Source organism: Canis aureus, chromosome 14, assembly GCF_053574225.1.
Source record: "Canis aureus isolate CA01 chromosome 14, VMU_Caureus_v.1.0, whole genome shotgun sequence".
Classification (NCBI taxonomy): domain Eukaryota; kingdom Metazoa; phylum Chordata; class Mammalia; order Carnivora; family Canidae; genus Canis; species Canis aureus.
The window spans coordinates 49,135,655-49,161,831 of record NC_135624.1 but is presented as its reverse complement, the minus strand read 5'-3'; the positions used below and the strand labels follow the sequence as shown (position 1 = coordinate 49,161,831).

General features: G+C 45.5%; 1 protein-coding gene and 2 long non-coding RNA genes across 7 annotated transcripts in view; 2 read left to right on the top strand and 1 right to left on the bottom strand.

Moving 5' to 3' along the window:
* The window catches only part of LOC144283643 (uncharacterized), a 29,326-nt gene extending 11,074 nt beyond the window's left edge, over positions 1–18,252 (bottom strand). Inside the window, exon 1 of the long non-coding RNA XR_013352222.1 lies at positions 17,993–18,252. This is a non-coding gene — a long non-coding RNA (uncharacterized LOC144283643). The remainder of the gene's footprint in view (positions 1–17,992) is intronic.
* SCFD2 (sec1 family domain containing 2) overlaps positions 1–26,177 on the top strand; it is a 413,781-nt gene that overhangs the window by 282,381 nt on the left and 105,223 nt on the right. Inside the window, exon 6 of one of the 5 annotated variants that reach the window (XM_077847998.1) lies at positions 21,506–22,654. The exons of the other annotated variants lie outside the window; for them this stretch is intronic. Coding sequence (XP_077704124.1) covers positions 21,506–21,798 — 293 coding nt within the window. The 3' untranslated portion in view covers positions 21,799–22,654. Of the gene's footprint in view, positions 1–21,505; positions 22,655–26,177 lie in introns of those variants that run through there. 5 annotated transcript variants of the gene reach the window in all.
* Positions 16,899–21,492, top strand: LOC144283644 (uncharacterized). The gene is made up of 3 exons (XR_013352223.1): positions 16,899–18,556; positions 18,667–18,784; positions 18,887–21,492. It is a non-coding gene; the product is annotated as an uncharacterized LOC144283644 (long non-coding RNA).

Sequence of the window (26,177 nt, the reverse complement as noted above, 5' to 3'; positions counted from 1 at the left end):
ATTTCACATTATTTGTGTTCCATCATCCAAGTGATAGAGATGTTAGCCATGGTAGCCTAAAGGACACCTGGGTAGCTCAGCAGTTGAGCATCTGCCTTCAGCTCAGGGCGTGACCCCGGGGTCTTGGGATCGAGTCCCACATCGGGCTCCCCGCAGGGAGCCTGCTTCTCCCTCTGCCTGTGTCTCTGCTTCTCTCTCTGTGTCTCTCATGAATAAATAAATAAAATCTTTAAAAAAAAAAAAAAAGAAATTACTCCTAAAAGAATGGAAGGCTTTTTTAATGGATCATGTTAATGCTGGCTTCGAGTTTACAGAAAGATGATGAGGGGCTGCAAGAGCAATTCTAGAGGGAGGAATGTCTGGGACAGAATTTCGACTCGAACATAAGCCAGACCATCTACCCTGGTCTAAGACCCTCTACACCAACTTTTCATCAAAGGGCAGAGACAAGTATTCATGCTTGGCTCTCAGCTGAATAGTAATCTAGACATGCAAGTTGCATCTTCTTCAATGCCTGCTTGCGCTGGCCACGTCTGGGAGGCCTGTAGGGGCTAGGCCTGGCACACACCACTGCCCAGGAAGGTGAAGGATGGCTGCCCCCTCGGAGATCTGAATTGGTCTCTGTAAAAACATAGGCCCTGGCATCGGGTAGTGAGAAAGGACTGGGCCATCCCAACGCCAGAGCGACTTGGACGCGAATCACTTAAGAGTTGGTAACAGACTGGGTGGGGAGGTAGGAAGGCGAGAACAGTACTGGCAGTTGCCTAAGTTTCCTGAGCATCTTCAGGCTCCCTAAAAACTATTTGTAAAAACTGGCTGGACGGGCTCTGGATAGTCCGTGTATTACTCAGTTCCACAGCTTTGACCCGTTAACTCACAGATGCAGAGTGTAAGCTGGCCTTGGCCTTCCCCAACCCTTCTAGACCATACATGTGAGTGTTCAGTGGGACCATACTCTGATTTGAAAGAGAGTATCATCTAATTAATGTGCACTAACATTAGCAGCTACAGCACCGTTAACAAATACATTCAACAGCCTCTCCGGTGAAGAAAAGCCGTGAGACGACAGGCTCATTCAGTGTGTGGGCACCGGGAAAGCGATTATCTATTCAGAAATACTTGTAACAGAAGAGGATCAACCAAGACAAGCTGGTCGCTAATGGTTTTGGCGTGGGAGGCAAAACTGCCTTGCAATTCTTGGCTCTGAGGTGGGGTCAGGAAGGTCAGTAGCCCAGCGTTGACCTTTGTGTTTGGAATCTTTCATATTGACTCACCAGACTCTTGTAATTTGGTCAGCCAAATGGCAGAGATGTAGACGGCGGTCTCTGTGCCTGAACTTTAAACCTCCCGAGTGGCTCGTCCTTTAGGATGATAATTAGCCTTGCTTGGGATCCAAAGCAGAGTAGCCACCTAAGACCTCCCATATTAATCTAAATTAAATCAGTGAGTGACCACCAGAGACCCCGCTAGGGAGATGGGGGTGGGCAGCTGAGGAGCAGAGCTTCGTACCTTTGTATTTGGTTTGTTTGGAAGCCCATTTGGAGGTGATTTTCTACAAAAGTGATGTATCTGCGAGAATGAGAATCAGCAACGCAGATATGCTCACGAGCTTCTCAAGCACCAGGGCCCTCCCGTCCCTTTAAGCTCAAGTGGGATTTTGGTTCCTTATTTCTTCGCCTGATGATGTCACTTGACAGTCAGTCCTGTGATATTTTTCAAAACTCAGAAATATCTGTTTATGGTAGCAAACTATGAAGCCAAATTTTTCCAATCAACTTCAAGCCCATCACCAGAGATAATCCCTGTAAATATTTCGGTGAAGTTTCTTCCGATTCATAGGCATGTGTACATATAAATAGACATCTACCTAGATAAATAAAACTTAAATACAAATTAACCTTGCTATCGGGAGTACTTATTTTCAAGTTATTTTAAAAGATTCCTCTCCAATAGTCGTGTTATGTTTTAAGAGCTACTGTTATTTATTGAAGCACTTCCTATTTTGGGACATGTCAGTTGTTTCCAGATTTTGAACATCCTTGGGCATAAATCTTTGTCCTTATCTTTGATTACTTCCTTAGGATAAAGTCAGAGAAATGGAACTACTAGGTCAAAGGGCACAATTCTTTTTAAGGCCCCTGATGAACACGAGTCACATTGCACCCCAGGAAATTTGCGACGGTTTATTCGTCTCATCTGGGTCTGAGAGAGCCTGTCTGCCTGAAACCGTGTCTGCACTGAGCAGTGTTCTCCACGCATCGAGTGAGGGTTGGAACATTCCACTGGGCCGTGCTATCTGTAGCTTGAGAGGCTGTGCTGCTTAAGAACTGGCCAGTGTGGGTACCTACTGCGACAGGCCATCACTGCAGGCCTCGCTGTGGCTGCCGTTGGGCTGGAGCCTAATAACGGACGCAGTCGGAGCCGTATCCAGCAGGGGCACATGCATTGCAGAGTTCTAATGAGCAAAGTCAGGCTGGTGTGAGTTTTGTTATATTTGTGTGTCCTCAGCATCCTGTGGGAGGGCTGCGTCTGGTCCCGGAGCCACTAGGCTGGGGCTCTTCCCCAGAAGTGACCATCTAGCAATCAAGGAGGCCGTAAGCCTGAAAACGGCACGTCACAGCCCAGTGGAGTTTTCCTGCTGACAAAGAACAGATTGACTGAATATAAATCACTCTGACTTGAGTGATTCTATCCACTCAGGATGAATTGGGGAGAAAGCACCAGAAGGAAATTGGCCTCTGAAGTGTGAGAACATTGGATTACTGCCGTCAGGAGCGATGCTTGTCAGGAGCATTGCCTCTTTGCCTTATTTTGCGTCTCATGTTCTGTGGAGCACTGTTGGGGTGCCCGTAAGGATTAGAGCAACCTTTCTGTAGGTGTACACATTCTGCTTATTTCCTTTTCCGTTTTAGTGATCTGTGAACAACAGATTGGTAACCGTTCATTTTAGTTTTTAACGCTTGGTTTATTCTGTGACAATATCAAAATTTCACCCGATTTTTTTTCTTTTTTTTTTTTTCAAGATTTTATTTATTTATTCATGAGAAACAGAGAGAGAGATAGAGAGGCAGAGACACAGGTAGAGGGAGAACAGGCTCCGTGCAGGGAGCCAGACGTGGGACTCGATCCCGGGTCTCCAGAATCAGGCCCTGGGTGGAAGGCAGATGCTCAACCACTGAGCCCCTCATGCGTCCCTCTTTTTCTTTTTTTTTCTTAAATGCTTAACAGTGTCACACAAATCAAGTAAGTCATTCAATAAATGTGACTGTCTTGCCCTCTTACTCTCCCTGGGATTTGAACAGTGAATAAATCCAGCAAATCCCTGCCATCATAGAGCTTACGTTCTGGTGTGGGAAGACAATAAACAAATACAGAGCATGTCACATGCTGATGATAGCTTTGGAGAAAAAACAGGGCAGGGAAGGGGGCCCAGGAGGGCACTGAGTAGGATCCCATTATATATGGGATGGTCAAGAGAGGCCTCCCGCAAAGGAGACATTTGAGCAGACCTAAAGAGAGCAAGGCAGGGAGGCCCTCTGATATTCTGGGGAATGCCATTCCAGGTAGGGGAACTTGCAAATGCAAAGGCCCTGAAGCAGCAGCTTGCTTGGTCTGTTCCAGACACACAGCCAGAAGGTTGGAATGAGCAAGTGGGGGGCAGGAGGACAGATGGCAGGGTGTAGAGCAAGTAGGACATAGTCAGCCTTCATGGAGACTTTGGCTTTGGGTCTGCATGAGCCAGAGGGTTCTGAGAAGAGAAGTGACATGATCTGACTTCAGTTTCTGTTGGCAACAGAGGTGGTTTATTCACGGAAGCAGGAGGAAAGCCAGAGTTCTGCGGGCACAGGTGCAGAGCTTGCAAGGTGGGAGGTGGGAACCTGTGAAAGGCCTCACTGATGGCTTCTGCTTCTTGCTGAAGCAGGAAGTCGGGCCACCGGGCAGTGGCAGGGTTGAGGGAGGAAGCCCTTGGAGGATTGAAGGAAGGAGGAGAGGGTTTGAGGTTACGGTTGGGGAGGGTGGAAGACCAAATGGAGAAAAGTCGGAGGAATAAGAATTGACATGGCCATGAGCACCATTATTATTAGTAACTTGAGTAAAGGATCGGTTGTATAAAACTTTTTTTGAAATTGTTTTTGAATCTTCCTTCAGCCAGCTGCCCCTCCACCCTTCCACCTGTAGCTTAGGCTGATTGTCTCTGTCCATCTTGGTACGTTACTCCTCTGAAAGCCTGGTTAGAAGAACCAACATCCCGAATGGAAAGAGCTAGAAAAGGTCCCAGAAATCATAGAATCTGACCACCTTCACTTTCCAGAGAAAAGAGTGAGAGAAAGCCACCTGCCCCATCCAGGGCACAGAACTCAGGCATTGTGGAGCTGACCTCAGACCCTGTCTCATGATTCCCAACCCAGGGCTTTTTAGGGGACAGCACTGGACCTGTATTTTTTTTCCCCAAAAATTCATTTTAAAAGAACTTAATCTTACCAGTGTTGGGTATTTTCTAGTCTGGATTCTGATGGACTGTAACCGGTTTAAGTTTAAAAGATAAAGGAAAGTTAGGGCAAATCATTTATAAACATTGGGTTGAGGTCTGTGAAACCCATGCAGCACTTACTACTTCATCTTCCATATTAAATACAGACCTAAAACAGAGGGCATCGTCATCATGGTCATCATTGGGGATTTGGGCGAGTTACTTCGCTATATTATACAGCATGTTTTTATTGAGCGAGTTTTTATTCATCCTCTTTCTCCGTGTTTTTTTAGATGTGATTGAAATGTTTTCCACATTTATTTCCAGTGGGTGAAGTGTGGTCCATGTGGTACCATTGCATAACCACCGCTACCCCTGGATAATCGCCCTTCTTATTTTTAGGAAGCAGAAAATAGCCTATTGTGTTATAATTAGTCAATGGTGCCCACCCAAACACGAGTATTATGCAAGAACTTTTGCTTCTTTTCTCTTTTAGGGAGTGGGGGTGGAAGCGGGAGGGAGGATAAGATTTTGATCATTTTTTAATGTCCTGACATATCATCTTGGGAAAGATTTCGTGGTTTTTCAGGTTCCCCAGGATACTGAAAAAAAAAAAGAAAAAATCCACCCAAACCCAATTTAAAACTAAATGTTTCAAAAAATAACAAGTATATGTTTTCATTCAGCGATCTTCTAATTAGAACCTCTTACTCATTTCTAACGCAGTTCGTTTATTTTGTCTAGTTCAAAGAAAATTGAGAATACCCACTCATGGCTAAAGACCTCAGGAGTTTTAGCTAGACAAAAATTTTATACAGTGAAGCACTAGAGTTTTGAAAATCTACATAAAGATTTGAATTCATGTTGTAACAGTAGACAGTTTGTCCAATATTTGTGAACCTGCTTGACCCCCAAGAAATGAAAATGTTAGGGGCATCTGGGTGGCTCATTCGGTTTAGTGTCTGCCTTTGGCTCAGGTCACGATCTCGGGGTCCTGAGATCCAGCCCCATGTCCATCCATCGTGCTCGCTGCTCAGTGGGGAGTCTGCTTATCCCTCTCCCTCTACCCACCCCCCCACTTGTGCGTGTGCTCTCTCTCTCTCTCAAATAAATAATAAATAAAATCTTAAAAATAAAAAAAGAAATGAAAATACTAGCTCAGGACAGATGGGATTGTCCTGCTTTCTGCTCCTGTGTGATCCAGGATGGTAACCAAAAAGCTAGGTTTGCAGCCTTAAATTTATTTCCATGACAACTGACTGTAATATCACAAATATTGGATTATCGAGTGGTTCAGGATGAAGGTTAATAAGGAAGATTCCTGTTTGAACAGGATCATCCAAAACCAGCACCAAAGGGAATATCATCCGAGCTGCTTCCAGCCTTGCGTCCTTTTCAAAAATGTTCTCATTATCCTGAGAGCTTGCTTTTGATTTTTTGAGGGTTTTTGTTGTCATTAACTGTTTAATGTTTTAATTTGGCTAATTATGTATTTATCCCCCTCCTCCCCTGAAGGTGATGGGGCAGGGGGAAAATGATTATTTTTAGTAACAGAAGCCCCCCCCCCCCCCTTAAGAAGTAGTCTCCTCCTTCATTTAATTCTTCCCGCATAAATAAGATTTATTTTGGCCCTGCAGTCAAAAACATCTGTACTCCGTGCTGGACAAACATCTGCTTTCCTACAAGGGCTGCTGGCCCTCCCGACGTTCCCTGAGCCCACGTTGCTCTCTGAAAGCCCCTCCTGGGGAAGAGAAAGAAATCAGGGTGGGAAGGGAAAGCCCCCTTATTCTTTAGCCCAGAGCGTCTCCGTGTGGCCTCCACAAGTTACTGCAGCAGGAAGATGAAAGAATCCAAACTGTTTACCACGTTGCTCTTCATTTCCCCCACCTCCCCCAAACTTAATGCCTTTTTAAAGGCAAATGTATTTTAATGAGCGTGTTGTTTGATGAAGTAGTCGGACTACAGAGCCTCTGAGAACAGCTCTACCGTCTTGGAAGACAGGCCGGTGTTAGTGAGCATTCTGACTTGAGTTATTTTTCTAATAGTGATGGAAACCATGTGCTGATCAGTTTTCAAAGTCTTATCTGAACCGCCTGATGATGGACAACGTGCTTTGAGAGATTTAGCTTCTCCTGGGAAGCCTGCCCTGACTCTCATGCAGCTTCCTCCAAAGATTGGGTTAGTTGCAATTCTTTTTAGACTTGCTTCTCTGTATCCCTTACTAGGTTAGAGATTCCCTCAAGTCGGAGTTGTTAGGGATTCCCAGGGTGTAGGACAGTGCCTGGCACATAGTAGGTCCTCAGTAAACACTCAGTGAATGATGGGTGTTTAAGGACCAACTGTTGTGGATCAGAGTCATAAAATCCATGATCTTGGTCTGTGTCCTGACCATCTGAGTATATGGTTAGTCTTTATTACTGTGTTTTTCTGTACTTACTCTTAGAAAATTGCCTTAAATACAGTGAGTTTTTCTTAATGAAAAACTAAGGTAGCAACTAGTAGACCCTATAATAATGCTGGACATTTTGACATAGTTCCTGTTCTCCTTCCCGAATTGCTGGCTTTAGGTTTGTTTTGCTAAATCATTAGCTTGTAATGTCTACTTTTTATTCAAAACATCTGCCACCCAGTATGGCACTACACCAGTAAAATTTTCTAGTGGATACTATAAGCTCAGAGCAACAAACAGTGCCATGTACCCTAATAGCAGGGAGTGCTGAGTTATGCTAGTTTGCAGAGAACAGGGACCCCTAACCATTTTTTTGATTGTCCACTTGCCATTTGCAATGAAACATGCTATGCAAGAAACACTTTTTTTTGGGGGGGGTACCCTTAACTATTTTTTGAGAATTGAGCTAGGTCCCACCCCACACATGTATCATTCACAAGCATTTGCTGATTTCTTCCTCTGTGTTTGGCATTGTGCTAGGATTACAGAAGCACGTAGGATCAAGCCTGGGCTCCCTAAACCTCAAGGGAAGGCGGGGGAGCCCTATGAGGTGCTTGATAAATGCTGGGTAGATTGAATTCAGGGCCTTTTTAAGGTAAATGGAAACACCTTTGTGTTTTGCAAAGCTGCACAGAGAATAGTCTCTTGGGTTACAGGGAAAATAGCCAGGCAAATAATGTCACAGACCACACTTAAAAACATTTAACTTGGGCAAGGCAAGGAAGGAACACTTGGACTTTAGGTGTGGCTGGTAAAAATCAGAGACTGTAACTATAGTCCCTTTCTTCCCTCCCCATCAGTGTGGACCACTGACATTGACTCCCCCAAAACACTGAGACTTGCTTTTTCAGGCTCTTATAAAAGTTGTTCCTTCTGCCTAGAAGAGTCGCTGCCAGTCCGTCTCCAGAGCAACTCTCCCCTTCATCCTGGAGGAGCCCCCCTTCTCTCACAGTGCTCGGTGCTCCTGCATCGGAGCACCCAGCACACATTCACCCGTTTCCCTGTCTGCCTCCGCTGTACGACCCGGAGCCACGTGTGCAAGAGTTTGTGCCTTGCTTAGCTCCCACCACTCGTTTGTCACAAGGCTTAATAAAGATGTCCTGATCAAAATAGTTGATGGATGAATTCCCAGTGGCTCTCCCGTATTGGATCTCTCTGTATGTGGCTTTAGAAGACCAGGTATTTTTTTAGTCGACTCTTTTCATTTTATGCTGGAGGAAGAGACAGCCCTTCTCACATGGATGAGGGGACTATAAAATCCCTCACTGCACAGAATCCAAGCAATAATATCCTTTCCTTCAGTGGTAAACAGGGGAAGTTGCTTAAAGTATCGGAAAGTATGTTTTTCTAAATAAAAAGGATTTACTCTTGAGCCTCTTTCCTCATCCATAAACAAGGGGTTGGGCCTAATGATCTCAGAGGACCTTCCAGCAAAAGTTGTTCTAGGAAGCCACACCGTAAATACTATAAAAACCATCTCATTCTGCCAAAATTCCACATAATGTTTATTAAGATTTTGTGGAGTCCTCATGAGTAGTTTAGAAGAGACTAGCCCTCCAGTAGCTCCCATCTAGTATACAAGACCTAAGCGATTTTTGTGGACTAAATGAATGAGGGGGGAAAAATGCAATAAGTGAGATGTATACTCACTCTTGATGAGATTTTCAGGAAGGAAAGGGAAACCCGTCTGCCAGGGCACAAGTGGACATTTATTGTGAAAACATGTCATTTAAACAGTTCCATTATTTATTTACTTGGGAAATAGCCCATGAATCTACCATGGAAGACCCTTATACTAAGGGAATTCGGCTCTGCACGTAGCGTAGCTGTATTCACCGGCCAGTACTTGATAAATGTCGCGAACCAATGACTTGATGGAGTGTCCTTTTTTGAAATTTAGTAACATGGAGTCCAAGGAAGGTGCTGGAAGGTGTGAAGGACCAACGGTCTCTTCTAAACAGGTTCCTTTCCTCGTGTCTCTTAGAAGGCTTTTTTTTTTTTTTCTGGGGGCTTCTAAGAGTTTCCAAACACGGAACTGCAAATGTGCTTGTTGTCAGCGAGGCCGCCATTTGGAATTGGTGCAGCAGCTCTGTCTGCAGATCCTTCTCCACGAAACGGCCTAAGTGTGGTGCAGTTCAGTCTAACCAGGGCCCCTTCCTGTCATAAATAAGATTACTTTCATTTCACTTGTGGAGTGTGCTATTCCTCAGAGTAATGAATTTCCTCTGTGCCTTTGAGCACATAAACATGGTTTTCATTAGCTTTCTCTCTTTAAAAAGGGGGGGGGGGGAGGCGAAGGATAGGGAGGTGGAAGGAGGAGAGAGAATCTGAGCAAAATTAATCGACGTCAATTAACTCCATAAATGCAGACGGTTATTTTGCTGACTGGCTGGAACCGTGCTTGTGAGCAGTACCAGCAAGGCGCTGGCTGGTTGGTCCCTTGTGAAAAGCTCTGAAAATGAAGTCAGCACATATTTTGTCCTCCGTGAACAAAGAAACAGAGAGAATATTCTTTTTTGAATCTTGTTTTAAGACTTGCATCAAAAAGGTGATCAGGCCTGGCCTCCAGGCCAGACAAATAACCCTGGGTTCCTCTAGATTCATGGAGCACATCACAGAGCACAACTTCCGGGGCCAGGATGGGAGAGCTGTCTCTGCTTCTGTCTCCCCTGCCCTTGCTGTGTGTGTGTCTGTGTGTGTGTGTGTGTGTGTGTGTGTGTGCGCGCGCATGCACACGCGCAATTTTAGACTAATAAGATATCCCAGCCTTTCCCAATTTCAGATTTACCCCCTTGAGATTTATAAGTCATACAGTCCATAGCACTAAATATGCACTTGTTCATTTTTATGGCTTGGAACCTCTGGTCCAGGGGGGACTCATTACAACCCGGCTGAACTTCTCTCCTTGCTGAAGGTACGTACTTGAGCCCGAAAGCTGTTTAGGATCCACTGACCCTCTGACTTCAGCCAGGATATTTTTTTTTTTTTTTTTTTTTACTGTTGTTTTGGGAAATTTGGGGACAGAGAGTTGAGGCATGGGGTGTACTCAAATCATCCGGGAGTTAAGTCGTTAAAGGGGAAAAAAAAAATCTAAAACTGGCTTTTTAAAATTACTTGTTCTTGATGGAAAATCCATAGGTTTATCTTTTCGGAATCTTTTCTGTCTCTCCAAATCAATGTCTATTTCAGCCCCCAGTTCATAGTCTGTTGTGTGCTTATTTATCTCTCCAGAGAGGGAGAGATAAAAGTGACCCGAAAGCATCAAGGAACTTCAGGTTGTCACTGAGAATTCACTGCAGACAAAGTGAGATAAAGAGCTGGATGCAGGGGTGCATGGGTGGCTCAGTGGTTGAGCATCTGCCTTTGGCTCAGGTCATGATCCCAGGGTCCTGGGATCGAGTCTTGCATTGGGCTCCCCGCAGGGAGCCTGCTTCTCCCTCTGCCTGTATCTCTGCCTCTCTCTCTGTCTCTCGTGAATAAATAAGTAAAATCTTAAAAAAAAAAAAAAAGCTTGATGCATTTCACAGTGAGGCGTTTTCCAGTTCAGCGTTGACCTCCTGCATAGGTGTCCTTGTAACACTTGAGAGGTACAGCTGGTTTCCATTTGAAATGGAAAGGATGGAGTCCTTGAAGGAGCCAGTGGCTCTCCTAGGTGGAGGCTGCTTCGCTGAAATGTGTACAACACACGACAAGTTTCCATTTCACTTAACTGTAGTGCAGGAAAGTGTTTCTGGCTTGTTTTTGTTATGAACAGAGAAGAGCATCGCATATTAAAAGTTCCCGTAGTTGTTTAATATTTGCTCAGTAGTGCGCGAGTCCCTAATCAGTCCTTCTCTCCCGTAAATCATGTCAGCTCTGTCACTGTTTTCATTGGAAGCATGAATTGTAACGTTGAAAATCTCCCAGGACGGTAAACCTCTGCAGCTGTGGAAGGCTGGAGCTATTTACTGGTATTATTAAAGGAACCTGAGTGACTTCTTGGGGGGGGGGGGGTGGATAAGATGGAGTGAAATTCATAAGGTGCACAGAGATTTAGAAGGAAGGTTCTATTATGAGCACAGCTCCACAACAATATCCCCGTAGAAATAGATACAGAAGGGTTACAACTGTTCCATGAATTGGCAAACACAATATTTTGCTATCATTGTGCCTTTTTTAGAGGGAAAAATAGAATCCAAATGTTAAGCATAAAATTTGACATATGTGCTGCTTTAGGACAGTGTTTGAACTGAATGCGTCTCTATTCTATTCTATAGACACAAATGTCGCCTTCAGTTCCTAACGGCATCTTGAAGGGTTTGCCACTGATAATTTTACGGCCTTAATTCTCCTTGGAAATTTAAAATTTTCATAATCTAAAGATGTGACTGACTAGATCTCCTCCTGCTGTGTGGGGATCTGAGGAATGTCTGTAGAGTACAAAGGATTTGTTGAAAGGGGTGGATTTCAAGGAATGAGGAAGAGAAGAAAGGACACTGAAAACTTTTGCTTGGCTGCTGAGACCAATACTGTGCCTAAGACATTCCTTTTCCAGAATATTTCTTTGTTCATTTATTCATTCCTCTATTCAGTCATTCATTCCTCTTATAAAGTGTTTATTGAGCATCTACTCTGAGCCCTAGAACTATGCCGGGTACTGGGAAGTCTAACTCAAAGGCAGCTTGCCCACAAGGACAGGGCTTTCTGCCAAGAATGTTCTGTCCTCATTGCTGAAGTCTGAGAAGCAGCTGGATTCCCCAATTCAGCCTTGACATTCAGCAGAACTCAAGTGTGTCTGCATCTAAAGGCACAAGCCTGGGTTTTTTGGGTTTTTTTTCCTAATTCAAGTATAATTAACATACAGTGTTGTGTTCGTTTCAGGTGTAAAATAGAATGATTCCACGGTTCTTTACTCCGTTAAAAGCACAAACCTGTTTGCTTGGCTGCCTTTCGATTGCCGGCATCTTTGCTATTGTGTGAAAGCCATCATTTATGTTAAAGGCTATCCTCCAACTGGACATAAATCTTTGTCATATCTAGAAGAAGCAGTGCAAGGACCTAAGAAACAGTTTATGAAAAATACTTTTTATAGAAAATATTTGTAAGTCATTTAAAGGAAGGCATTGTAAATTTGGCATAATTCCAAAGTTAGCTGTCGGGGATAAACATGAAGAAGATCCTGCAAAGCTATAGACATGTAGTAAATGTGTTTTCTTTGGGACCAGGCAGAATAACAATTAGGGAAGAAACTTCTGAAATATCAACTCAGCAAAGCAAATGCAAGGTTTTTTGGGGAATCAGCAATCCTGTGGGAGACTGGACACTGGGAGATACAAGATAGGGTAGATGATCTCTAGCCTGACCTAGGGCAGGAAATGAAACGTAAGCCCTTGACTTAGATGATGTGCTTCAACCTATCACCACAGCCCTGCAAAGTCCAATGGCCACTGAGCCCCTGTAGGCCAGAGGGCCAACGGAATGTTGGGTGTTTGGCAAAGTTACAGGAAACCAGGCTGAAAGCCTATACAAAGCCATCGTGTGTTCCTCCCTGGAATGTGTATGATGTCCCTGGTCTTGTCCCTCAAGAAGGACAGTTTAGAATTGGGCAAGGTTCAGAGGAATGCACTTAACATGGTAAAGGGGAGCAAGAGGTGATGGCCAGAGAGGACGCCTGCTGTATTAGGAAAAGACAAAATGGATGAGACTTTTTTTTTTTTTTTTTTTGTCTGGATGAGACTTTTTCGTCTAAGTGGAGGTTCGATGAGTTTTGGCTATACAAGAAGGTTACACGTAAGGTCAACTCTGAATCTCAGTATTGCTACAACCAGGGAGCCAGTCAGTCGGGCGGGGAGCCTTGAGCATGACATTTCCCTTCTTTCCACCCCAGTCTCCTTTTTAAGCCCCATTCCAGAGCGTGTTCAGCAGCACACCTGTCCCTCCAGATGCTTGCTGAAGGAAAGGTATTCTTTGGCCAGGTAAGTCTGAACGTCTCCGCATACCATATCTTCCTCCAGTAGATTTGCTCTTTGCATTTGATATCAGAAGCCCCAGGGTATCCCTAAGGAAAGCCTGTTTACCTTTTGTAGACTCAACCAGCATTTCCCCAAACTCGTTTGACCGTGGAATCCTTTGTTCATTGAGCACCTACAGGGACTTTTGAAAATGTTTTTGGGAAAACTGAATTCCAAGATCCTGGAGGTCCCTGGAAGGAAGTTAGTCCCAGCCACAGGAAGTGCTGCCTGGCAGGTGGAACTTGTTGCTTCTAGAGCTCCTACAGGAAGAAAGTCATGGTTTGCAAGGAATAGGGGTTTATGGCCGTTTACCGACGACAGTGGATTTATCAAAGGTGATTGGGAGGCGAGGCCACCAGGGAAAGGCACTGTAGTCCACATGTGCTCTTTGGAGCTGCTACTGAGACTCAGGTCTCCACGTCAGGGCTTAGATTGTTCCATCAGGACATAATGTGCACCACCAAATGGAAAAGGATGTAGAGAGCAGCTCATTTAGGTTTTGGCTGAATCAAGCAGATAGTTCTGCGTGTTTTGTTTTGTTTTTAAGATTTTATTTATTTATTCATGAGAAACAGAGAGAGAGAGACAGAGACAGAGACACAGGTAGAGGGAGAAGCAGGCTCCACACAGGGAGCCGGACGCGGGACTCAATCCCGGGACCCCTGGGATCATGACCTGAGCCAAAGGCAGATGCTCCACCGCTGAGCCACTCAGGCGTTCCCCCGCCACACACTTTTTTTTAATTATAGACAATTGGGAAACACTCCTCTTGGGCTCCTTGGCCACTCTCCATTATTTAAACTTCGAGGTCATGTCCATTATGTGCTTTCTATAGGTTGTCTCCAAAAACCTGGCTAAGCGTTCAAGTCTAACAGTTTTGTAGACTTGTGTGCATGTTTCTTTCCCTCTCTAGAAACCTCTCGCTGTTTCGCCTAGTGTTTTATACGCGCCCCTCCCCATCCCCTGGGCCTCCTCTCTCTCACTCCCCGCCTCACCAAGCATGTGTGTGCAGCCCCAGTGTCCTTCCAACACCGTAAAATGTTTTCCTGTTCTTTGTTGGACTTTAGGGACAGCAAATGAGTATAATAGGTAGAAAAACGAAGGCCTGAGCAGCTTTCTTGCTCTCTAACCATGTCAGCCTCCGTTCCTTCTGCTAGCTGTTCTCCTCACTCTTCACTCTGCTTTGTGTAGGGCTGGGGGAGGAGGGAGGGTCACCCCCGTATCACCCAGATCCGTGGGCTCCATTGCCTCTGGCTTCTGGTTGGCACCAGCTAATGGGGAAGCATCAGCAGGAGATTTTAGGAGGCAAATGAGGCTGGGTGCTCATCGCCTCTCCTCCCGTCAGGCCAGCCTCCCACAGCGCTCCTCTCTCATGTTCTGGACACTGCTTGCTTCCTTCCCTCACCTCTCAGGTCTGGGCATGGCCTCTGTGGTCACTAGCCCTGGAGTCTTCTACGTCTCCTTGCTCATGTCCTTAAGCCCTGCCCACATCTTTGTATGGAGCCCTTCCCTTGAACTCTCCTCACATTGCCCAGCTTGAACGTGTCCCCTGTTTCCTGCGGAGTCCCTGACTGAAACACCCACCTTTCTGTGTCCTTCTCTGTCTCTGCCCGTGACACTGTCCAGAGGAGCCCAGCTTAGGTTCGCCTCCAAGAAGCCTCTCCATCCCACATGGGCCCCCTCTTGGGATGTCCTAGTTCTTACACTCTGCCCTATTTCTAAGCCCCTAAAAATGCTCTCTCCTACGTCGACTTGAGTGCACTGCGGCTGAGGCTCGCCATGCTTAGACCTGATCTCTCATGGGTGTGCAAGAAGGCTGGCTGCTCTTGGCCACTTATAAAACTTTTATAGAGTGCTTCCAGACACTGTCAAGCAGGTTATAGAGTGAGGAGTTGGGTGCTATTTTTATGTCCATTTTATAAATACTGATGCTCACCCAGAAAAGTTTGCTAGTGGGCCCAGGACACACCCATAGTGAATAATGAACCTAGGTGGTCTAGCTCAGAATCCAGGCTCTTAACACTCCACTAGGCTACCTCTCACAGTGTTAACTTTTAAAAAAATGATCATTTTTTAAAAGAATGATCAGTTATCTAAAATTCAGATTTTGGGGTGCTTGGCTGGCTCAGTTGGTAAAAAGTGTGACTCTTGATCTCAGTGTTATGAGGTTGAGCCCCATGCTGGGTGTGGAGCCTACTTAAAATAAATAATGATAATAACTAAAATAAAATTCAGATTTCACTTTAAAAATCTACATTTCTAGTGTCTCTTGAAAAAATGAACTATCTGGCTGTTAGGACCCATAGGCCATTGCAACAGTGGGCCAGAAGTAAGTAGGAGCTGACCTGTTTGGGTGCGACCTGTTTGGGTGTTGACTCACACCCAGCCTGGTCCTGCATTCATGTTCCTTCTCAATGACCACATGAGAGTAATTTTTGTGTGTGGGCTTTTGGAAACCACTTGCATGCCCTTCTTAATCATTATCCCACATGAACCCGTTTCTCTAGGTAGATAAGTTTGAGGAGGGCAGCATTTATATTTCAAGCTTCTCATATCCCCTAGCACAGAGTAGGTTATAACTTGATAAAAACCTGTGAATTTGGAAAAGACAACTTGTTTAAGTTCTCTAAGTTAGCTAAGCAAAGTAAGTCAACAAGGACATGGCAGGCATCCTTGCCCTTGGACTGGGTTTAATCCCTTAGAGCAGTCTCCCTATAAAGCCTAACAAGTCAAGTCTATCATATTCCTACAGTATAGCTGCTGATGGCAATATTGCTAGCACTGCTGACTAAAGAATATGGACCTCACGTCCAGGCCCAGTGGCGTGAAGTTTGGGGGAGAGAAAGCAGCCACTACTTGAGAGAGTTGTCAGGGAGGGGAGAGCAAGAAGGGAAAGGGAGGTTTCAAAGAAATTGAGAATATAGAGGAACTTAGTGCTAATCGACCTGAGTTCCAGAAGGCACAGAGATTTGGAAGCTGGTCAGAGGGAAATGGAGACCAAAGAGGGAGGTGCGTGCAGAGCTCTCGAGAGCAGGAGTGATGGGGAATGACAGGGAGTTTGGGTGACAGATGTGACAAGGAGTGCAGGACATGTTGGGCTTAGTCCTGATGATCTCCCAGGCAGATGTTGGGGTGAGATTGTGCATATTGAAGGAGAGACCGGGGTGGGGGGGGTGGGATTTTGTCAGCAGCACACAGAGCTTCAGGCCCGTCTTTATTTCTCTTTCCTCCCGGAGTGCGTAGTGGAGTGTGTGACACACAGAAATGCTTATTCAGAGGCGGGTGTCACTCTGGAGTACACGGCAGAAGGCCTTGTGCAGAATGATGACTTTGCCATTTGTGAGTGCACACAAAATCTGGAAGATTTCGGTGAAATTTGGATGTTACTATAAAACACGGCTAAAAAGCTTACTTTGGTCATGTTAAGAGCACGTAGTCTTATCTTTTTCAGTGTGATTCTCTCTGGGTCTCTTTGATTGCAAGTTTTATTATTACATCTTGTTATAGTTTGACCTGCCCTTGTGGGACCAACGGACTTCAAGAAATAGATGCCAATTTAGGGAAATGAATCATCTTTCCAAAAACGGGGGCTGGTGTGTTTATAACGGCGTTATCAACATACCTGCCAATAAAGGAACCCACAGAGCCTATCGTGCTTGCAGCTGTCTCTTCAGTTTAATGTACAAGGAGAGGAGGGTCTCACAAACCCTTCCTCATGAGTAAGAAAAACTGTAGGCGGTTGGGGGCCAAGAGTTGGCCAAGACTTGGGGCTCTTGGTCCTTGCTGAGTGGGGTCAGATGCCTGACCGCGGCCAGGCAAGCCAGGGACTTTCCCATCAGCAGAGGCCAACTGTGGGGGGGGGAGGGAGGTCACACTTCTTCCCTCCCCTTGGGATTTCATGGAAAAGTACCGAATTTGAAGATCTCTTCAACATCTCTTGCATTGGCCTCTATGGATTTGGGGAGTGCAGGCATGATGAAAATTAAGAGAAATCCCCATCTCTCAAGAACAGGGACCTTTTGGGGTGGTGGAGGATAGGGGTGTGGGGGGGTCAGGGAAAGATAAACCCTGAAAATACCCCCACCAGTGAGCAGTGTCTCTGACTCTCCACCCTTCTCACTTCCAGGGGTGTTCCAGGGTGTCAGGAGGAGGACTCACTTTGAAGAGTTTCTAGGATGCCCCCTAAAGTTTAAGCAAATATTGAACCTTCTCACCACCCTGCCCTCATTTTGGCCTTTCTTTGTCCAACCACACTTGGCATATGACCAGTACTCTCAAATGCCAGCTGAAGCACTTACTTGTTAGTTGTGTGACCTTAGGCACATTATATACCCTCTCTGTGCCCTAATTCCTACATCTGTCAAGAGGAATCATACTAGTACCCATCTCGTAGGGCTTAAGTGAGTGAGCACCTGGCATTTAATAAGAGCTATGCTAAGTGTTAGTTATGGGACTTATTTAAATGACAATGACAGTGGGGGTGGGGGGTCTCGCCAGCCACCCGGTCCCCTGGAAGAAAGATCTAACCAGGTTTGCCCTAATGCTTCTCTGTAAGTGGACATTGGTGATTGGAGTCGCCCCAACCTGGCCTCCGCACAGCGCCTGTTTTACATCTCCCTCCACACTCTCCAATCTGGTTCTCGAGGAGCTGAGATCCCCATGGGTCGGACAGCTCCAGACCAGAGCGAGTCTGAATCCGACCCCAGAGGTCTCCATCGCTGACCGCATATCGTGTGTACGTTGTTATTCGGTTTCCTTTTGTGGCTAAGGACTGGACACCTAAGTACTGCTTCTTTTTATAGAAGGCTCTGACTAGCACATTTGCTGATTAAAAGGGAGGCCTCACAGAACATTCATTTTGAAGAGCATAGTAATACTTAAGAACCAGGACTATTTCAGGCATTTACTGCAAACTGTTTATTTCCTAAAATAAGGAGGGCATGCTTTCTGTTTACTTCCTCCTAATGAGAATTCCTCAGGAGTTTGAAAGCTGTTATTGTGCCCCCTCTCCCTTCCCCCCTATATCAGCCCTCCCCGGCCAAGAAGCAGCTGACCACTGTCATCCTTCAAGTTGGCATTTACCTTTGAAAGGAATTCTCCTCCTCTCTCCCATTAGGACTGGAGCAAGCTACCTTGGTTGACCAAATGTATATCGAAACCTTTCCTGTAGTTCAAATCCCGTCACTGATTCCTCTCTCCTCTGTGAGGTAATCCTTGCCCCCATCGATTATGTAAAATCTTTCCTCCTGTCCGCTGTTTCTACGCTGGCTCAGGCCTTTATTGTTGGGCATATTGCTTTAACGTTGAGTGACTATTTGACAGCACCTATGCCAGGCTAAAGATCTAACCACAAACAGGATTCTAGAACCCTGCTATCTAACAGAACTTCTGGTGGTGCTGGAAATGTTCTGTATGTGTGCAACCCACTGTGGTAGCCACTGGACGCGTGTGGCTGTTGTGCACTTGATGCATGATGAGCGCAAGTGAGAAACTCCACGTGTAATCTTGTTCATTTAAATTTACATTTAAACAGTTACACGTGACTAGGGACAGCATGGCTCTAGGTCATAAGCCTCCTGAGAACAGAGGTCTTTCTCTTCCATTTATTGCCATGCTCCCAGCACCAAGAACAATGCCTGGCATGTGGTATGAAGAGAAGAGGAAAGGGAGTTGGGGTATGGGAGGGAGCGGGGGGGGCAAGTTCTCCATCCTTGTAGAGCTCAAGATATAGCAAGAACCTACCTATTTGTTTACAGATCTTGGAGTCCGGAAGGCAGGGATTGACTTTTCTGTGCCCATACCCTGAGACCTACAGTCTAGAACCATATCAAGGCCATAGGAGGTGCTCAAGAAATGCAAGTTCAATTGAACCAGGTCCTGAAAAAATGCAAGATTGGTAATGGTGGTAATATTAATAATAGTAGCGGTTATTGTTATTAGCAGAACGGAAAGTTACACTGTCTCTTGCTCTGACAGGCAGTGGCGGTGCTGTCTGGTTCTCCAGACCTTCCAAGCCAGCAGGAGAATCTGACTTTTCTGACATGTCCTCACCTTTGGCTCCCTGCCTGACTTGGTCGTCCAGCTACCTACCAATTAAACCAAATAATACTCGCCTCACTACCCTCAAGCTCCTCCTCTATCTTCCCCCATAACCATGGATTCCTTACTAATGCCCTCCCTTGGTGCCTGTCCCCGCTCTGGTGCTTCCTCTGTCATACCGTACCCTCTGGCCTTCCTCTGCCTCGCCTTCCCTTCTTGGCAGCCAGACTCGCTGGCAGATTATTCTGTGGTCACACTAACTGCAACACCACTTAATAGCATATAACGGGAAGAACAGTAACTTCAGAGTTAGCCTCTGAGATTCAAATATTAGCAGGGCACCTGGGTGGCTCAGTGGTTGAGCGTCTGCCTTCTGCTCAAGTCATGATCCCGGGGTCCTGGGATCGAGTCCCGCATCAGGTTCCCTGCAGGGAGCCTGCTTCTGCCTCTGCCTGTGTCTCTGCCTCTCTCTCTGCGTGTCTCTCATGAATAAATAAATCTTTTTTTAAAAAATGAAAAAAGAAACATCAGCTTTACAGCTTACTGCTTTATGTGAACTTGGGCTAGTTACAAAACACTTAGATCATCAGTTTCCTCATCTATAAAGTGGCAGAATAATGCCGTTCTCATAAATGTACTAAGCTTGAGACATGGTATGTAAAGCTCGTAGCACAATGCTTGGTGCTCAGCAACTGTCAGCTCTCTTCCCTCTGTGAATATACCTACATCCACCTATTCCTAAACACATCAATACAGGTGAATTTAAAGCCAATTGGGGTATTCATGTTTTAATTGCACGTCACCCTTTTGCATTCTCCTACATACCTTTTCCACTATTGAAAGATTAAATTACCAAAATAACAATCTAACTCATTTACTCTTCATCTATAAAACTGGTTTAATTATTATAATAAAGGTAAGCCTGGTCTTGGTGCAGTATTGTAGAAACCCCATTTACAAGTAAGTAAAAGGCAAATTCTCATCTCTTCTCTCCACTGCAAACCAAGCAAACCACGAAATCAAGCCAAACAGAGAAAGAGGACTAAAACAGTGGAAAACCACTCAGTAGAAGGCAGGAAAGTAGTGAATTAGGGTTAATTTCCATTCCACTGTGCATGTCTTGACTGTCTTGGGAGAAGGGGCCACAATTTACTCACAAATGATCACCGTAGAGCAGCCCCTTGAAGGAGACACCTACGGCTCTCCGTGGGCTCCCTTCCTCCGAAACAAGCATGAACTCCCTGCAGCAAACGTAGCCCTCAAGGAGGAAGCCAAACCATCCCACACAATTGCAATTAGCTTTGATTACTGTATTGCAAGATTATGTTTGAGGAGCATCAAAAATGCTAGTTGTTTTTGTTTTACAGTGAAAGCAGCCAGTGTCATGGCATTTAGTGCGACACCTGAGAATTAATGACTGCAATGCCAGAAGAATTCTAGATCCTTTCAGATCAGCGCTGGATAGGCTCAACTCTGGTCTTAGTTTTGCCATCACTTAGCTGTGTGACCTAGAGTAGGTTCTTGAGGCTGCAGTTTCCTTATCTGCCAACTGAGGAGGCGGGAGGAGGGTAGCTGTTCTATTGTATGATCTCACCTATGACACGTGTGCGATATGGTACGTGGCTACTCGGCAGGTGCAGGGACAGTATAGATCACTGAGGATGCTCTGAAGCATCTTTATAACTGATCCAGAGTAGGTTATTAGACCACTTCAGCCTTTGGACTGAAATGCAGCTTAGGGATTCCAGTCCATTTACAGGCGTAGGAAATAAAGAGATGTAGAGTCTTCTTCATCTTGGGATGGAGAAGTATTTTTATGTTTCCCCTTTTTTCTTGTAGAACTTTAATGCCATTGCTAAGTTTACCCATGCAGTCAATACATGCACAATTCCCTCTGTGGCCTAAGCAAGGTGCTGAGCAGTGTAGAGTTGAAGAAGACCACAGGCCTGTCCACAGGGGCTCAAAGGCCAGAACAAGAGATCAACACAGTGCCCTGGAGCTCAGGACCGCCCACCTCTGCCCTTGGAGTGGGCAGTGGTCTCCTGGGGGGGCGGGGGTGGGGGCCTTGATGACTGGGTACGATTTTCCAGGTGGATGGAGCATGGAGGTGTTGGAGGACATGGCACGTTCGGAGCACTACATGTTGCTAAGTGGCAGCGTGGTCTTCACATGCGTGTGTGTGAGAGAGAGAGAATGAGTCAGGAGGTGTGACAGTCACAAAAGGCCTCATATGTCAAAGCAAAGGCTTTATTCTAGAATCAGTATAGAGCTGCTGAACGCTTAAATTAGAGGAGCAGCCTGATTGGATTCTCGGGGCCACATTAAAAGTAGAACTTTCCTTTTTGGAATCTGTCCACTTGGACTTTTAGTGCCCGCAGCCACGTAACTTAAAGAGAAGCATGACCTCTCCGGGGACGGGACCTCGAATTCTTCTCTGTCACCTTGTGTGTGATTTTATTAAATCTTAGGGATCATTGCCCCAATGTTAAAAGCATATCTCCAATATAAGAAAATCAATGAGGATAGGATTCATTGTGCATATTTTATCTATTTTAGCACTTGTGTCGAGTGATTCCCCGGCGAGAGTACTGTGCGAGGGTAATGGTCCTACGATGACTCGCTGCCCTTCCCCTGGAGAGACCAGGCCTTCTCTCTGCTGGCACGAGTCCACCAACGCTGCTTCTAGGATGCAGCGGCCAGGACTGGGTTGGCCTGGAAGACAGACCAGACTTCTGGGTGTCCTAAGGCTCGGTTCTGTATCCCGGCAACCTCAGGACTCAGGCTTCGTCTTTCAGTCCCCCTTACCCTCTGTGCACAATCCAGCTGGGCCTCTAACCTGGATGCGGTGAGACAGGGCACACTCAGATGCCTCAGGGACCACACCAAAGGGAGGGGACCACGTCCCATCTGAAGGGGTGACCGCTGCTCGGCTCCAGCCGATTGTCGCCAAGCCTCAATTGCAAGATCTGAGTTCTTGAAAGAAGATGGAAAATCCCAATTTGTCTGTGAAATCTTTGGTTTTTTTTTCAAATATTGGAGACAAGATCTGTTTGTGACCCCTGGGGGAACTCAAGTATTTATCGCCTGACTGCCCGGTAGGCCTTCCAGGTACGCAGCTCTTCTGGCCTTTCCCATCCTGTGCTCTCCTCACACTGGGATCCCAGGGGACACCCCCTGAGAGCACTTGCATTCAGAGCTCCCACCTCCCCCAGCATTCCCAGCATTCACGGAGGCCCTGCGAGATCCCGAGCACTGTGCTGGGGCCTTGATGCTGAAGGGAAGGGCCAAGATGTGAACAGTGCAGTCCCCGGAGAGCTCCTGCTTACGCGGAACACACAGGTAAACAGACTGTGTCCCCGCTGATCTAAGTTGGGTATGGAGTGTCCCAGGAGCTCAGAGACTGTCACTGCCCGGACAGCCCAGCAAGGACCAGAGAGGACAGTGAGGAATTCATCCTTGATAGCTTTTGGGACTGTCCACAGTGACCTGTCACACTGATCCATCATCAGCAGACGGCTCTCCGATGACTTCAGAAAGGCATAGTTAACCCAAGAATTACAGAAGCGGACATGAAGTATAAAGCCCAAGGTCAAAAGGACAAGAATATGACACAGAGACTCTTCCTATCTTAGGTGGCAATAAAATGAGAGGCCTCATTTGTATTTCTGATGCCTTATGTAAAATAAATTTTTCTTTTGTTCTATGCGTGAGGGGCTTGGAGGCAAAAGCTACTGCAGTATTACTTTAAGGTTCCCCTTGATTACCCAAATGCCAGGCTCGTAACATTTCTACTGGAGGCTTTGGCTTAGGCTTCACAGCGTGAAAGCCAGATATGACAGGTGAGGGGAATCCAGCCTAACACCTGGGGTTGGGTGGAGGGTAGGGTTTGTGGGGGGCACAAACGAAACAGTACAAACAAACCAGCTATTCTCAGCTGGATCAGCTCACAAGGTGTGATTTACACTGCAGAGAGCAAAGGAGGCTTCGTAATTTTCCTGGCGTCCAGGTGTGCCAGACTTTAAAAAATCAAATCCCTTTCTTCTCTCTGTTGGTTTGCATGCCCTGTGAAATGTCAGTTGCCCTCTAAAGAGAAAGCGTGGTACGTGGTTTCCCACACAGCCCTGGCACTTGGGGCTTCCCCAAGACGGAGTCAAAATCGGTGACTGGTTGTCTAGGTGGCACACCATTAACAGTGTACTTACTTAGCACGAGATCTGTGGGAACAGTTGGTACAAACTCTGGTTAAGAGCTTTCTGGTGGGTTGGGCTGTATTCAAAATAAGACCTGGGGTCCATGGAAAGCTTCCTGGAAGAAGCAACATGAAAACTGAACTCGATGGGTAAGTAGGAGTTAGCCAGATGCAGAGGAGAAAGAAAAGAATGTTCAAGGTAGGGGAAATAGCGTAGCATAGGCCCTCTGGAGGGGACAAAGTTCCAAGCTGGCCAAGGCTTGAATGTAGGTTAGAGACTAGTGAGAGGTGAAGCTGGGGGTGGGGGTGGGGGTGGGGGGATAAGCCAGGGCCAGATGGTGAAGGGCTTCCAGAAGGCACCCGGTGTTTAACCTGAGGCCTCCCACCTTCCCTTTGAATAGGAATAGAGCACAAGTGCACATGGCAGAGGGGGCGGGGGGCAGTAGGAGAAATGACCTCTTCCACATTAAAGTATGATGTCCCCCGCTTTCAGGGTCCAGGGGAAAAATGTTCTGTGACTGTTGGGCATGCGTCTATATATGAAGTCAGCTATGTTGAATGTGGAATATAAGCCTTAGTTCTATTTGTTTTTACAAATAATTCATCAAGGTAGAAACCAAGGCAAAGAAAAATTATTGCCCCATCTTGTGAATAGACCTCCCTCAATTCCTTCATATTGGTGTTAACCTCCCCCGACCCTGCCGTTTTATTAACACTCTGCCCTCGTCTCCTGGGCAGGAGGAATGGAGTGGAGTTATCCTGCAACTTGATGACTATTATTAAATCGAATAAAAGCGAGTTAATTCATAATCCATTGCTTTTAAAACTGTGGTAATTCTTACTAGTAATGGACTGGATTTTCCTTTGTTCTTTGAAATAAGGGATTCAAAACCGAGTAAACAGTTTTCAGGCACAGGTGATTGAGATGCTAATTCTATGTGGTCCTTGTCAACTCAGCGGATCCCCATGGATTTGATTTGCCAACATTCTCTTGTCCACATGGAAAGGTCACCTGATGTTCTTGAAAGTAATAATCGTTCAATTCTTTAGAAATCAATTCCTGATTATTATCCCTTTAATTGTTTTTTTAAGATTTTATTTATTTATTCATGAGACAGAGAAAGAGAGAGAGAGAGAGAGGCAGAGACACAGGCAGAGGGAGAAGCAGGCTCCATGCAGGGAGCCCGACGCAGGACCTGATCCCAGGTCTCCAGGATCACACCCTGGGCTGCAGGCCGTGCTAAACCGCTGAGCCACCCGAGCTGCCCTCCTTTAATTGTTCATTCAAGTTTCCATTCAAATTAAATTTCAGAGGGAAACTGTAGGAAGCATAAGCATGGTTGGGTTTACAGAAGAGGATAAGGCACTTTTTGCCCAAGAGGAGGATTTGCCCTGTACACATCTTTTGCTCCAGCCCTATGACTCAGGGACGGTTGGAATGGGTTATGATGCCCAGAATGCATTCAGGCGGAACAATATTATTAACACTCCATGTCATTATCATCATCATCATCATCATTAACTATTATTGAAAGACATTTGAAATAGTATTTTAAAGCATTAGGTTAAGTAGTCTAATAATCAAGTACTATTTTAAAACATGTAGATTTTCAATTATTGCAGAATCAGAAGTACATGCACGGCACATTTGTGATTTTGTCATTCATGGCAGTGATGACCAAGCATCTGTTGTCTTTTTGTGGGATCCAGCCAGAAAGGGATTCTTGACTATGGAGAAGAGTGGCTCCCATCTATGGTTATTTCCTTGGCTGAGGACGGAGAGGTAGGCTCTAGGAAGGCAGAGCTAACTCTTTTGGAATTAATATTCCCTTTGATGTTTGTGAACATGGGACTATGCATTTGAGAATGAACAAAGGGGATTTAACCTCTTATGGGAGCCTCCAGAAGGCCAGTGTGACATCAGCCTGATGACTACAACTTTCTCATGATGTAAAGTGCTCAGAGGGACACCCTGCAGATAAATTAATTCTTTCTTGAAATACAAGCAGCCTTGCTGCCATTTTCCCATTGTTTGGTAACATTTTATAATGCTTTATCTTTAAAGTAATAATACTTTCTATCTCCTGTAAGGCTGGGGGTCGTGTCTGTCTGACTCTGCCCTGCAGCCCCACACAGAGGAGGCCCTGACTCAATATCTGATGAATGATTGTTAAGACTTCGCCACTTCCAAAAAAATAAAAAATAAAAAATAAAAAGACTTTGCCACTTCCATGTTAAGTGCTTTCTGATGATCCCAGCCTTCGCTAATACCCAAAACTTTCTTTGTAAACTATTCCCAGTTTCACCACTAACAGTGTGACCTGGTCAAATAATCTCTCTGGATCCTAAATCAATTTATCTCTAAAATGAAGAAATTGAGTTTCATCAACTCAAAAGTCTCTTGGATTCATACTAATATTTTACCGAGTGTTTAAAAGGATCACATCATCTAATAAGGAAAAATATAGAAAAAAATAACATTATTTATTGCTACTTTTTTTTTTTTTTTAGATTTTTATGTATTTTAGAGAGAGAGTAAAATCTGCACAAGTCAGGGGAGGGACAGAGGGAGCAAGGGAGAGAATCTCAAACAGACTCCATGCTGAATACAGAGCCCAGCATGGGGCTCAATCCCATGACCCCGAGATCATGACCTGAGCCGAAGTCAGGAGTCAGACATTCAACCGACTGAGCCACCCAGGGGTCCCATTTATTGCTACTCTTGATTAACAGTGAGACCAAGATATCATCTTGACTTTTAGTTAAGTCTCTCTTAAAAAGAGAATTTACCAGCATCCCAGATCTCAGAATCCAAGAGAGGCCAGGGATCCAGGCCTAGAAGATCCCAAAGGCAAAGGCAAACTATTTCTCCTCCTGAAATAGTTGGACTTTGGCTGCAATTTCTTATCTGACCATCTACACTGGTGACCCCGTTACACATACAGGAACCTCTGGGTCTCTTTCTGCTTACGGCCTATTTCCCAGGAAGGTGAAGGGGTGTCTTTTCCCCAGGCCTCAAACCCTGGGCTTGGCCCTTTG